Source organism: Rhincodon typus, chromosome 25 (genome assembly GCF_021869965.1).
Source record: "Rhincodon typus isolate 14 chromosome 25, sRhiTyp1.1, whole genome shotgun sequence".
NCBI classification, from domain to species: Eukaryota; Metazoa; Chordata; class Chondrichthyes; order Orectolobiformes; family Rhincodontidae; genus Rhincodon; species Rhincodon typus.
Genome location: NC_063356.1, coordinates 19,613,761 through 19,628,947, shown reverse-complemented (window position 1 = coordinate 19,628,947; position 15,187 = coordinate 19,613,761). Strand labels below are relative to the sequence as shown.

The 15,187-nt window shown below is 40.1% G+C and overlaps 1 protein-coding gene across 2 annotated transcripts in view; it reads left to right on the top strand.

Moving 5' to 3' along the window:
* Window positions 1-11,409, top strand: part of LOC109915098 (SAM pointed domain-containing Ets transcription factor) — a 72,724-nt gene extending 61,315 nt beyond the window's left edge. Inside the window, exons 4-6 of one of the 2 annotated variants that reach the window (XM_020514699.2) lie at window positions 2,086-2,133; window positions 6,332-6,472; window positions 8,126-11,409. In XM_020514699.2, coding sequence (XP_020370288.1) covers window positions 2,086-2,133; window positions 6,332-6,472; window positions 8,126-8,304 — 368 coding nt within the window. In that variant the 3' untranslated portion in view covers window positions 8,305-11,409. Of the gene's footprint in view, window positions 1-2,085; window positions 2,170-6,331; window positions 6,473-8,125 lie in introns of both variants that reach the window. The other variant, XM_048612125.1, reaches the window with a different exon arrangement.
* The last annotated feature ends 3,778 nt before the right edge of the window (window positions 11,410-15,187 follow it).

Genomic DNA, 15,187 nt, shown 5'->3' with positions numbered 1-15,187 from the left:
CACCTAACTTACAGATCCTTGGACTGTGGGAGGAAACCCATGCAGACACAGGGAGTATATACAAACTTCACACAGACAGTCACCCAAAGCTGGAATTGAACATGAATCCCTGGTGCTGTGAGGCAGTAGTGCTGACCACTGAGCCAATGTGCTACCCAAGACTCAAAGTACGGTTCATGAGGAGGGGATTAGGATGATTTTGATGAAGGTAGGAACAGAGAATTATTGGTGAAGTAGTTTAGAGAGATAATGCCAGGTAATTATCACCAATAATTTACATTTATATCACATTTTTAAAATAGTAAAGCAGCCAGGGAGATGGAGATAATTGGAGTTATTTGAAGAGAGGACCATATCCTGGGTAAGGAGGTAATTTTGAAGACACAGACAGAGATGGAGAAGCAAGATGTTTGAGTGATGGAATTTGATGGAATTCCAGAGATTACAGTCCAGGCAGCATTCGTGGATGAAGGAATTGTCACCAATGACTAAGCTGTTGAAATCAGGGATATGCAAGAGACCAGAGTTGGAGGTGTGCTGATACCTTGAAGAATTGCAGCCTGTATGAAGATCACAGAGACAGGGACGCATAAGGCCATATGATATTTGAGAACAAGGACATGAATTTTAAAATCTAAATACCTCTGGACCTTGAATCAACACATTTCAGCGAGCATCTGGGTGCTGGGTGAATTGGATTTGGTTTGAGTTAGAGAGCTGCAGTACTTTGTGAATTGGTTGAAGTTTATGGAGGTAGGAGATGGAAATGTCTAGTCTAGATTGCAAGAAAGGAATGAAGGAGGAGTTCAGCAGCAGGTAGACTGAGGTAGGGCTCAGCACACACAGTGAGATATGGGCTTAGGCTGTTTTGATTGGCTTCTGATGTTTGAGCAGAAGAAGAGGGAACCAGCAATGATGAGCCTTCGATGCCAAGTACAAAGTTCATAAGTGAGAAGACATCAGCGCTACAAATGGCATTCAGGATGAGTGATAGAGGGAGCATGGTATTATCCTTCATGGTTTCCATTTTGGGAAGATCTAGCTGTAATATTTTGTCATTATTCCTGGGTTACTAGAAGGAGATCAAAGGATAATCCATAGACTATGTTTCTGTGCTCTCTTCTCAACACATTGCACCAACATTCCCCACATCTCTGAGATCAGGTGCAGTTCATAGGAAACGTTATCATTGAGATGGATCAGTGATGAGCAGCTAAAGTGATTCTAGGTATCAGGAAACTTAATTCTGAGAAAAGATTAAGGAAGTTGGACTGATTTTCTCAAGATAACAGGAAACATCAAAATGATTTATCTACATTTTATTTAAAGTTTCCAAGATCATAGCAGAGATTACGAAAGCTCACCGGACTGAATATTTCAAATATAATAAACAGGGAAGGAGGAACAAATTATAAGTTAGGGAGGCATCAGTTGTGGCCTGCTTTAGTGAGAATGTGTCTGGTTGAAATCTGACTCCAGAGTGAGTGTTGCACTGTTTGTTAGACAGGAATCCATTTGCATGGAGGACTGATACAATGATATCATTCGAAAAACAGTAGGAGTGTCCTCCTTGCTGTCCTGCCACATGTAGCATTCAACTAAAACCATTCAAACAGATTGGTCATTTACCTGAGTGCCGATTGTGAATCATTCTCCATGTGCATCGGCAGCTCTATTTGCTACTGTACAACAGTGACTACACTTTCAATATAGAACAAAGAACAAAGAAAATTACAGCATAGGAACAGGCCCTTCAGCCCTCCAAGCCTGCACCGATCCAGATCCTCTATCTAAACCTGTTGCCTATTTTCCAAGGATCTGTATCCCTCTGCTCCCTGCCCATTCATGTATCAATAGTTCATTAGCTGCAGAATGTTTTAGTCCTGAAATACATTCTATTCAAGGAATATTTTTCTACTTTTTCTGTGAAGTGGAGGGGAGATGCTGCCTATGAATATTAAAGAGGATGAAAGATATTGGACAGTGAATATTAAAGGAAACGAGAGAAGCTGTTCAATGAATTCTTAAGAGATTGGGAGATATTGATTGGTGGTTATTAAATCGAAGTGCTTTTGTATTTTTCAGCTGCCTGGATGAAAGAGAAGTCATCACCAGGAGAGAGCAGATATAATGGTAACATGCTGCTCACAACATCTGAACATTCTATCTGTATGTAAACTCTCTTATATTCATTAAAATTGAGATACGCAATCCAATTGTAGCTGTGCAGGAATACTTAACAGGGAGGCTATGGCTAGGGCTGCAACAACAAAACGTAACTAGTTGGGGAACAAATGTAGGAATTATCATCTGCTCAGTTTTAATCCAGTTCCTTCAGGGTTTGTCTGCAGGTATCCTGCACTAACAGCTGGATGCAGTAGCTTCTGAGGAGAGCTCTGTGCAGTAAGTGTTATGGTAAGAGGTCTCTCTTTAAAACATTCCTGTCTTACTAAGTGAGCCAGCAGTGAAAAGAAAGCAATTTTTAATGAAGTTTACCCCTTTGAGAATGTTCCACACATGCATGGATTGAGGTCACAGTTCAGCCATAGTCTTATTGAATGCTGAACAGACTTGAAGGACTGAGTGGCCTACTCCTCTGCTTATATTCCTGTGGCCAAGGAAGTGAGCTGAACTATAACAGTCCCACATAATGACTACCCAGAAAGGCCTGTGTGCAAGGCAGCTACCAGTAGCATAGAACCTCACTTCTAAAATGAACTTGTCATGGTGGCTTAGTGGCCAGCACTGCTGCCTCACAGCACCTGGGTTCAATTCTGCCCTCGGGTGACTGTCTTTGTGGAGTTTGCGCATTCTCCCCGTATCTGTGTGGGTTTCCTCCCACAGTCCAAAGATGTGCAGATTAGGTGGATTGGCCAAGGTAAATTGCCCATAGTTTTCAGGGATATGTAGGCCAGGTGGATTGGCCATGGGAAATGCAGAATGATAGGGGTGGTCTGGGTAGGCGGCTCTTCGGAGGGTCAGCGTTGACCTGATGGACTGAATGTCCTGCTTCCACATTATAAGGATTCTATGATTTTACTTCAAGCACAAGTATTCAATGCTACAATGCACAACCTTTGCTGAGTTTGAATGTTGCATTCAATCTCAGACATCGGTGCAGAAGAACTGAATGACAAGATTTTATGGCCTCCCTGCAATTTATTTATGTCAAGTTTAACATTCTGTGCTGCATTAAAATTACACTTTTCAAGAATGTTATAGAAATTTATAACATCATGAGGGGCATTGATAGGGTGAATAGCCAAGATCTTTTTCCTAGGGTGGGTGAGTCCAAAACCAGTGGGCATAGGTTTAAGGTGAGAGGGGGAAAGATTTAAAAAGGACCTAAAGGGTAACTTTTTCATGCAGAGGGTGGTGTGTGCATGCAATGAGCTGCCGGAGGAAGTGGTGGAGGCTGGAACAATTACAACATTTAAAAGGAACCTGGATGGGTATATGTACAGAAAGGGTTTAGACGGATTTAGGCCAAATACTGGCAAATGGGACTAGGTCAGATTGGGATGTCTGGTCGACATGGATGAGTTGGACCGAAGGGTCTGTTTCTGTGCTGTATGACTCTATGACTCTATAATGCAATCCGTATACATCCCTTGTGTTAGGTGGCACAAGCACTTTCATACATATTAGTGGTATTGTGATTGTTAATTTGCTTTTACTAGTTATTATAACAACACAACCAAAAACAAAATAATTACCACAAAATCAAATAGTCCCTTGCTGCCTCTTGGACCTGGGGAGAACCTGTACATAGCTTGGGCTAGAACTTGGTGCTGTGCCTCAGCTGGGGGTCTGTGAAAGACTTTTGGCAATACGAAGGGAGGTCCCCTTCCCAGAGGAAGAAATTCCACACAAACAGGCTTCCATAGAACGTGATCTTACAAGAAAAATAAGTTAAACAAAGATTGAAACTGGTTCTCACCTATTCACTGAGATAACAAGGTGTAGAGCTGGATGAACACAGCAGGTCAAGCAGCATCAGAGGAGCTGGAAAGCTGATGTTTTAGGCCTAGACCCTTCTTCAGAAACGTCAGCCTTCCTGCTCCTCTGATGCTGCTTGGCCTGCTGCGTTCATCCAGCTCTACACCTTGTTATCTCAGATTCTCCAGCATCTGCAGTTCCTTCTATCTCTCACCTATTCACTGCTATATTTCAATTTCACTCGATACTCTCTGTGTCTTCCTGCAGCTGTATTTATTATTTTCTGATGGAGTGTGTGATCTGTGCGAAGGCCTTTGCTGGTGGTTTTTGAGCTGATTCTTGATGAGGCATAAAAGTGGTTGGCTCTCCACTATTCCTTCTGTATTGTGATGTTCCAAATCTTTACTTTCTGCCTTCCTTTAAGCACAAGGCTGCAATAGGAACTTAACACTCGATGGCTGTAGACAGTGGAGCACTAACAGGTGTGTCTTTGTCCTAATCCCAGCTAAAGTTTTCTAAAGTGAAGAGGTCTCATGTGCATTTACTGTACCACAGACGTGTGGCCCTTGTCTATAATATCCCTCTCCTCCAGTAATCTAATGAACAACAGCACTTACAGCAGCCATATAGATCGGTCCAGCAATCCTGTTGCTCCTCACAATTCATGAAAGAACAAAGATATGAGATAATTGCATGTAAAGAGAAGTCTTGTCCTAAACAAGCACTTTGACCATCAACCTCTTACAAGGAACTAGAATTAACAAGTCTTTATAAAGTACTCAGGTGAAAGGATTTCCTGGTTTTTCCTGGACTGTACAATGTTGTTAGTGAAAACAGTTCCCAACTTCAATGTGCTGCTGTACAGTAAATGAAACCATACAGTTCTCACCAAGACCTACATTAGGCTGGCATAGTGGCTCAGTGGTTAGCACTGCTGCCTCACAGTACCAGAGGCCTGGGTTCAATTCCACCCTCAGGCAATTGTCTGTGCTGTTTGCACATTCTCCCTGTGTCTGCTTGGCTCCCCCTCTGGGTGCTCTGGTTTCCTTCCACAATCCAAAGGTGTGCTTGTTAGGTGGATCAGCTATGCTAGATTGCCTGTAGTATCCAGGCACGTGCAAGCTAGGTGCCTTAGCCATTGAAATGCAGGGTTGCAAGAGTAGGGGGTTGGGTCTTGGTGGGGTATTTTTGGAGGGTAAGTGTGGACTGAATGGCCTGCTTCCACAATGGAGGGATTCTATGAGGTGTTTTTCCTCAAAAACCTCTAAAACAGTGATGCCCACAGAGAGAGATTGCTATTTGTTCAGTCCTGAGGAAAGCAGAGTGCTCAGCTTACAGTTCAAACCAACAATACACTCTCCCTTTCACTGGAGTGTGGGTTTCTCCCTTTCGCAACTATACCCCTCAACCACCACAAACTCCACCACCAAGAGATTGAAGAATAGAAAAAGGAGACACAAAGTGTCAGTGACTGTTCTGGAACTCTCTCCTTCAACCTTTCCATTTTCCTACTCTATCCTCTAACTCTTTTCTTGCTATTGCTCAGCATTTGCTGATATGAAATAGTTTTGCATGGCAAAGAAGTATAAAGAGTAAACAGAAAACAATGTGGGAGGCAATGGGCGTGCTCTTCAACACAAAGAGGGTCCTACTCCACACCATTGGCTAACTTATATCATCAATTAACACTGGTTCATTACTCAGTTCTTCAAAGTAAAGAGATCATTGATTAGGAGACTGAATTCACACTCAAGTAGATAAAGTAAAATGCTCATCTCCCTCAAATTTGAACTCTAACTCCTCTCAGCCATCTTCCTGTCGAGATCATTCACTCATATCATCAAAGCAAAAACAAATTAATCCAGAAAATAATGAGTGATATTTCCACACCACTTTTACGGGTACTGAGGGAAAGATTCTTTCTGCTTATCATTTTGAAATAATTTTTGTAATTTTCTTCAACACTGACTGCACATTTGCATTGAAGAAAGTAGGCTTCTGTTCAATAGAACTTATTTATCTTAATTTTATTCATGCACATACAGCCTTGGAAATCCATAGATGTTACAACACAAGTAGATCCATTCTGTATTAGTGCTTACTCTCCTTGTGAGCAAATACACTTTGAATTATGCTTTTCTAACATTTCTTCGTTTCCTTTTTCTTCCAACCACCTATCCAATGTAAGCTTGCATGTGAACTATGGTTGAGGAATAAATTATTAACCCTGAAAATGATCACCAAAAAATTCTCAAACTTCAGCCGTTGTGTGTTAAGGTCACTTTACAATTCATTTTGTATTGATGGCCACCTTATAAGGTTAAGCACTGTCCAGTGATTGAACAGTGAACAAGCAAAAGTGACAATGACAATCTGTGATTCCTCTCATCAGGCAGTGATGAAGGATGGATGGACACAGAGGCAGACTCCTCCTGCTCTGGGCAACCAATTCATCTTTGGCAATTTCTGAAGGAACTGTTGCTGAAGCCACACAACTATGGTCGATTCATTCGTTGGCTGAACAAAGAGAAAGGTCAGTATCACACTGTGCTCTTAGTCTTGTTGCAATAGGTGCAGCATTGCTTGACATTTATGGGTAACTGCAGGATTTCAGAACAACTGAGTACAGGACATTTCATTAATGGGGCAGTTAATTTGTGCAGAGAAGGATTTCACAAATAAGGTCATAGAGTCATACAGCATGGAAACAGACCCTTCGATTCATACAGCATGGAAAGAGATCCTTTGGTCCAACTCATCTATGCCAACTTTCTCAAACTAAATTAATCCCATTTGCCCGTTCTTGACCTATGTGTCACTAAACCTCCCCTATTCATGTACTTATCCAAATATCTCTTAAATGTTGTAACTGTACATGCATCTACTGCTTCCTCTGGCAGTTCGTTCCACACACAAACCACCCTCCGTGTGTAAATGTTGCCCTTCAGGTCCCTTATACATCGTTCTCCTCTCACTTAAAATTATGCCCTCTACTTTTGAAGTATCCAACCCAAGGGAAAAGAATTTTGTTATTCACCTTATCCATATCCCTCATGATTCACCTTATCCATGCCCCTCATGATTTTATCAACCTCTATAAGGTCACCCCTCAACCCTTCTATGCTCCCAGTGAGAAAAGTCCCAGCCTATCCAGCCTCTCCTTAATACTCAAACCCTCCAATCCTGGTAACATTCTTGTCAATCTTTTCTGCACCCTCTCCAATTTATTAATATCCTTTCTATAGCAGGGCAAGCAGAACTGTATACAGCACTGCAAACGTGGCCTCATCAATGTCCTACACAACCACAATGTGACATCCCAACTCCTATACTCAATGGTCTGAGCAATAGAAGCAAGCATTCCAAACATCTTTATGCCTCTGTCTACCTGTGATGCAACTTTCAATGAACTATGTGCCTGAACCCCTTAAGTCTCTCTGTTTGACAACACTCCCCAGGGCCCTTCCATTTACTGTGTAAGTCTTGCCCTTGTTCATCTTACCAAAATGCAACACCTTGCATTTATCTAAATTAAACTCCATTTGCCACTTGTCAGCCCTGTGGCCCAATTGATCAAGATTCCTTTGTAAGCTTAGATAACCTTCCTCACTGTCTACTACACCACCAATTTTGATGCCATCCGCAAACTTATTAATCATGCTTCTTGCATTTTCATCCAAGTCATTTATATAAATGACAAACAACAGTGGACTCAGCATTGATCCCTGAGGTACACCGCTGGTCACAGGCCTCCGGTCTTAAAACAACCCTCAAACATCTACTGGTCTGCCCTCAGATGAACTTCTGCATTATGTTGGAGGTCTGTGTAGTGGAAAAGAATGAAGCCGATCATAGCTAATAATACAATGGATGTTCCTACAGTACATGGACCACTGCAGTTCAAGCAACAGTTCATCAACTTATCAAGGGCAGTTATGTGTGGGCTATAAATGCTGCCTTGCCGATAATGCATACATGGGAAGTTGGCAAATGTAGGGCACATTAAGGACAGTTATGCTGTCCCAGCTACTGCCCCAGAGCAGTTCAAATCAGAATTATATTTGAACTTTGGTAATGGAAAGGAAAGCATTTTAACCCACCTGGGTTCTTTAGTTTAATTAATACTGCAAATAAAAGTTAGTAACCACTAATAAGCAGAAACCTTGTTCATCTTGTTCTTGACCAGGCATATTTAAGATTGAAGATTCTGCACAGGTTGCCAGGCTATGGGGAATCCGGAAGAACCGACCAGCAATGAACTATGACAAGCTAAGCCGTTCTATCCGGCAATATTATAAAAAGGGGATTATCCGGAAGCCTGATGTATCGCAGCGTTTGGTGTACCAGTTTGTACACCCCGTATGAGGAGAGGAAAGGACGATTCAGAAACTTAGTGATGTTCACATCCCCAAACAGGTGACTGGAAATGTCTGAACATCGAAGGCCCAAAGCTTGCCTGAAGTTTCAGGATGTGTTTTGCATACACACTGCCTGCCTGTATTTGCATTTCACAACTCCTTTCAGATTGGTTTTCAATTTATTCTGGTGGTCGGAACACACTTTTTTTTCCGGCTGTTGCCCCCCCACACCAAGATTGGGTTCACTCATTGTGGAATCTGGTAGCCCATTAAAACCCTGAAGTCATGTGATCACATCTGAACCTTATTTTCTTTCTCGCTACCTTGGTCCTGTTCTATGATTTGAAACAGTTTTCCGATTAACATTGCAGTGGCCCATATGGTTTTGCCGTAGCCTGGGGCTTCACTGTGAGGGGCCAGGGTTTTATTTCTATCTTAAATAATGATCCTGCATAATTTAAAACATAATTAAGGCATAGGTGTCATTTTATTGGTTATCACTAGGGTAGGCACTGGAGATCCAGCAGGTGTGGCCTAGACAGTGGAAAGTGTCAGGAGAGCAATTAGATTTCTGTCCTCAGAAAAAGTCTTTAAAGATTTATTCACAACCAAATATTTCACCGATGTAGCTACAGTGGCTCCTTGAACAAGTTTCTATAAAGCACCATCAATGCGATTATAGTAGTTCATCACATTTAACCAAAGTTTCACCTTTTGCTCTCCCTATTTCTATCAATGGGAGAGAATAACAATGTGTGTTGCAGATTCTTAGTGCCTAGAATTGGACATGTGCCCATACAGACTGATTTTAACTTTGTGTGAATGCATTGGCTAAAATTGGGCCTGTACACTGTATAGCACAAGAAAATATCATTGGCTTCAATTAGACTATGTCAATGTTGCTGCCCCACAGAAGCCTCTCTCCACTCACCCAGCTCCAACCTCATTATTCATCCAGCTTTATGGATATCTTTCTATTCTTTTCTCCTTTGCATTTATCTAGCTTTCCTATAAATACAGTTATGCAGACTAACTTCTTGTGATAGCACATTCTTATCACTCTTTAGGATAAAACATTTCTCCCAAATTCCTTTTAAATTTTTTTATGACTTGCATTTTTGTAACACCCAATTTTGTGTTTGTTTTTAATATATTCAGCTGCCCAGGGCCTATACCTGGGATTCCTCCATAAACCCCTCTGTCTGTCCCTCTTTTCTTTAATACACCTCCGCAGAACCAACCTTTTTGACTAAGCAGTTGGCCAACTGCCCTGGTATTGCTATATATGGCTTAACATTGAATTTTGCTTTCTAACATTCTACTATACCCCATTGGCAGGATTTATTAAATGAAAGTTGGTATATACGTATGGTTTTTTTCATACAAACCTTTTCATATTCCTATAGCTCTCTATTGTTTCTAGACTCCTCAACCTCTGTCCCATTCAAATGTTTCTTATACAAAGGGTATGTGGCCTCCTTATTCTTCCTATCACAATATACCAACTCACATTTATCAACATTTGCCAAGTACATGCCCATTCTATGAGCTTATAAACATCTTTTGTAATTTTTTGCAGTCTTCCTCAGTATTAACTGTAGTCCCAAATTTAGTGCCATGTAAAAATTTTGAAATTGCACTTCCAATTCCCAAGTCCAAACATTAGCCACAGTGGTGTTCATGCCAATCCCCTTGGAACAGCACTTTCTATCTTTTGCTAGCTGAATAGTGACCTTTAACCCTCATTTCTGAGCGATGGCTAGCTTGTTATTCACTCTGCTCTTTATCTGCTAAATACATATGGCCTGATCATAGTCATGAGTTCACAAACTTGTGAAACTTAGAAACCAAATACATTACATTATTACATTACTCTGGTCTACTCTTTGTATTACTTGAGTCAGCTTGATCCAATATGACTATCCTCAGTTTCTGGTGTTTTGCTATTATATCGTTGAATAAAGATTCTCTTAGCTTTCACTCCACCTCTGTTAAGCGAGCTACCTTTTAGTGCCCTAGGCCTATTCTATCTATAGCTGCTCATTTTTAACTACGTATGTAAAAAGCCATGACATTGATATCAGGATCTGCTGTTCTGCAGTCATGAGGAATTTTTTGGACAGGTGTGTCTGAATTCTGAAATGTTCTGAGTTACAGCAGCATTCCCTACCCTTGCAAAGGAAGGAAGAAAAACTTGAGCAAGACCAAATTTATCTGGCTGATTACCTGCTGTCAAATATAGTCACGAAGTAATCTGACCATGTCCATGAGCAAAGCAGAAACATACTCCCTGCTAGAGGGAGAAGTTCAAGTACCAAAATTGACAAAATATATACATACAATGAAAAATAATATTGAGAGTAGACAGATGTTGAAATGATAAAAATGGCCTAAGATAGATGACCTAGAGCATCATTTACAAAGTTTGGCTGAGTGCCTTAAGTTCTTCAGAATAAAAATACCCATTTATTGAATGGTACATCAAGTGAAAACCTCATTAAACTGTAACAGTGCATTGATGGAGGCTGGTTTATGCTTCTAAAATTCCACATGCTGAGTTCCTAATCACAGTCTCACGGTAGCGTGGAAATGAAGTACGGTATAAGGTTCTTCACCACAAACCAAACACAGTCATTCTCATTAATATGTCGCTCTCAGCTTCAGAAAAACATTGGCCCATTTCTGATGAAGGGTCTAGGCCCGAAACGTCAGCCTTCCTGCTCCTATGATGCTGCTTGGCCTGCTGTGTTCATCCAGCTCTACACCTTGTTATCTCAGATTTTCCAGCATCTGCAGTTCCTACTATTTCTTGGACCTGTCAGGTTGGCTGTAAAACCTGCTGGTTGGTGAAGAGTGTAAAATGGATAGGGGCCTGTGTAAGAATTGGATTCCACAAATGGAGTGTTTGATACTAAACAGAAATTCTTCAATCCTACGTAAAGTGGTACATTCAAGCGGATAGAATACAAGGTCTACTATGTAACCTGGGACACAATAGGTGCCACTCATTTTCAAAATGATAATCTTTGTGAGATCATAGAATCATAAAATCCTTACAGTGTGGAAGCAAGCCATTCAGTCCAACAAATCTACATCAACCCTCCGAAGAACATTCCACACAGTTACACACCCCTACCCTACCCCTGTAACCCCACATTTCCCATGGCTAATCCACCCAGCCTGCACATCCTTGGACACTATGGGCAATTTAGCATGGCCAATCCACCTAACCTGCACATCTTTGAATTGTGGGAGGAAACCAGAGCACCCGGATAAAACATGTCACACCAAGATTTAAATTCCTAAATGTCTTTATTGGAACGGCCTATTAAAGGCTTAATGTAGAGCATAATCCATGTGACATATTACTATAAAATGCAATATTTACCATGTTATTGATATATATCAAATACAATATCATGTATATTGATGTAAAGAAGGCATGACATTGGACCAAAACCCATTTCTGTCTGAAGGTGATGCCAGTGAAACTATTCATAACATCCTCTGAACCCATGATGCCACCTTCACCTCCCCACGCACCCCCCCACCCCCGACCTTCACTTGACTAACCCAGAAAGGTGGGACCACTGCAATAGTTTCTAAGATATCCACCATCGCTATTTCTATTGACTAATGATAAGATCAGGAGAATGCAGGGAAATTGTACCACTTTTGCCATGTATGCACATTTCTTTCTTTCCAGTTGGAGATCAAAATGCCAGGGCAAGCTGCCTCCACAAATCAACAAATTACATTCTTTAATTGGACAATTAAATTAAAAGAAATGAAATCAAAACATGCCAGAATAATCTGCGATTATATTAGATTCATTGTTGATTGGGATGGAATTTCATGATTTCAAGAACATTGAGGAAATGCCTTTTGCTGTGGTTTCTGAGCACACACTTTCCATCACAGATAAGTCAATAATGAACCTTCACCAGTTCTAGTTCACTTTTGTCTGCATAGATACAGTTTGCTAAAGAACAATGACTAAGCTTACTTTTGGCCATATCGGTCAACTGAGTAGGGCCATAATAATCTTCATTTGACCATCATCTACATTAGTGAAGTGTAATGGAGTGTAAGGGGGATAATAAAGTGTGAGTGGATTCTGTTTGAATGTAACATGAGGAGTGTTCAGATTTTACTGAATTGTCCCTAACAGTTGGTCAAGTAGTTACCATATTAAACAATCCTTAGTTAATGGGAGAAAATGATTATTAGATTCTTCTTTAATGATAATGAAATATAATTGGTCTAATTACCAGCATCAACTTAGAAGTCATTATGCTCTTTGAACTCTGCTGGTTATCAGAAGGTCCATCAGAGGGCTCTACAACTGAACACTGTCAGGTTAAATTGTATATAATTGTTGTTCACATTCCACTGGGGTAAGTTACTGTTCACACTGCCTAAATACTGCTTTTTTTTTGAAAATAGGTTAATTTTTTTTAAAAAAGACACTCACTATTTGTCTTGTAATTTTCTGCACTTCAGACTAATATGGAGACTGCAAAAACGTTTATTTATGTGGTTTTAACTATGAACAATGTTTGTGTAGCATTATAGATAAATTCAGTTTAAGGTGATTATTAAATCCTTTCCTGCCTTGTACTTGGGTGGTATTGATTGGGGGGACTAGCGAGGGGGTGATAATAATGGAAATGTTTACAAAAATTGGAAAGCAAAAGTCCGATGCTTTCCAATTAATGACTATTGAGAACGAAATGGAAATTTAGGGGACTCTGAATCACACGTAATCCATATTTGATATTTTCACTGGATGCAAAATATGCAAGAGAGCTCCTCCTCCCCAATCTGCACCCCTCACCTATAATTAACACCCTACCCCCTAATCCTGTAATAAATATGTTTCAGTTCTTTCCTTGAATTAAGGTGCACTGTCGTTTAAAGAATAGTAATCTGATCCAAAATGCCAAACTTGGTTTCAAAATTCTTTGACTGATGTTGGTCACACCAATCATGGTGAAGCACATTTATTCTTGTAAACAGCAACACTAACCTGTAAGAACTTAATTCTTTCTTTCCCTCTTTCAATTTGCTTCCTACCAGAAGTTTGGATTGTTGCCAGTGAAGTGCTGCCATGTTGTGCTTGTTTACAAATCACAGTGGGGTTTGTGGCTCTTTTCAAAATGAATCCATTATGTTAGTGGCTGGCAGAACAGTATGCATATTCCCAAAAGGAAAATATTTCTGAGCAAAAGCTTTAAAAACTCTTCTATCGCCAGCAACCTACTTTTAGGATGAATATGGAGAAGAGCTCCCTTTAGGTAGTGATAATCGTCAATGCCAGGGTGATGATTGTATTGCTTTATTCGGGGTCAGTATTGGTCACACCAATTGGTTTGGGATGGGAAGTTACCTAGGGTTATCTGAATTGATGTTGACATTGTGTCAAGTTTTAGCCCTGATAATCCATTATTTCCCTCTCTTTCGCTGAAGCCTGAAGATGGAGTCAATTAACAGCAACACACAAAAGTATACACGCCTACAATTTGCTGTGTAGCTCAGATTGTGGTCTTGTAGGTCAATAGGAGGAGTAGATCAGTCAACAGTACAAAGTTTTTTTAGAAGGTATTATATTCAAAATCCGTCCATCTGGTATTACTGAAGGAGTTTTGGCAGATTTGTAAACATATGGAGTACTCAATAAAGAATTCTGGCCTAATGGGGAACAAATAAAATTGTTTAACTTAATATTTGCTGATTTGTACAGTAGGTTACCAGGGAAGGCAACTATATTTGACAGTACAAATAGGATCAAAGGGAAATTAAATACATTTGCAGAGAATGCAAGTCTTAATAAATTGCCTCAGTGGGGAAAATTGATCTGTGTAAAAGGAATCTTGTGTTAGAATTTATGACCTTTTCTTAAAAGGTTCTCATCTAAAACTTCCTTGGAGTTTGCTTGCATGAAAGTTGGAGATAGCGAGAGTTAAAGTCATAGTGTTTTAGAGGTCTATAGCATGGAAACTTAGCCAACATGCCCAGACCACCCAGTTTTCATCATTAAACTAGTCCCATTTCCTTGCATTTGGTCCATATCCCACCATATCCATCCATGTACCTGTCTAAATGTTTCTTAAATGACAAAATTGGAGAGAGTCCTGCAAGATTCCGATACAGCTCCCCATCCTCCTAAATTGGCCACTTCCAACTTCCATGAAATGGTTCCTCTCAGGCCAAACAAACAGGCTACCCTTCCACACAGAGCATTTGTGCATAGACATTTGGTGGTGAACATCAGCCCAAAATTGCTTAAAGTGAAAACAATTCCTTTCAACAGTTGTGTTCTCAAAATCTGGTAAAGATTCCTCATGATAAAACTTAACTTGCAATGAAGTTATCGCACTACAAAATGGATACTTTTGAATCATTGTATAGAACTGGGATCGAAGTCACTGACTGGGGAATGGTGTTGATTTATAAATGAAGTGAGGTTTGATGAATATTAGATTTTTAACAATCGCTTTCAACATGTCAGTTTTTGTTTGTTTGATATTAGAGTTGTAAAATTAAAACTGTGAAATACAATAATTAAAACTACATGTTGAAATTCCTAAAGGGGTTTGTTTTTAATTTCAACATTTCCTCACTTTGGGGTATAAAAATGTCTTTGACATTAAAGCCAAACCTCTTCACAGTGGGAGCAGTGCTCTCAAATCAATCAAAGAATTCAGGCAAAGAAAACAAGAATAAATCCAATTATGAAGACAGCGAGCTGTGAAGATTAGAGAAGACCAATCTTTATATTTTAGAAAAGGTACTGAACTTGATCAAATTAATAAATGAAACTGTAGTTGAAGGTAAGAAGAACTCATTATTAATTTAAAGTCCACCAGAAAAGGAAGATCAGGAATGTA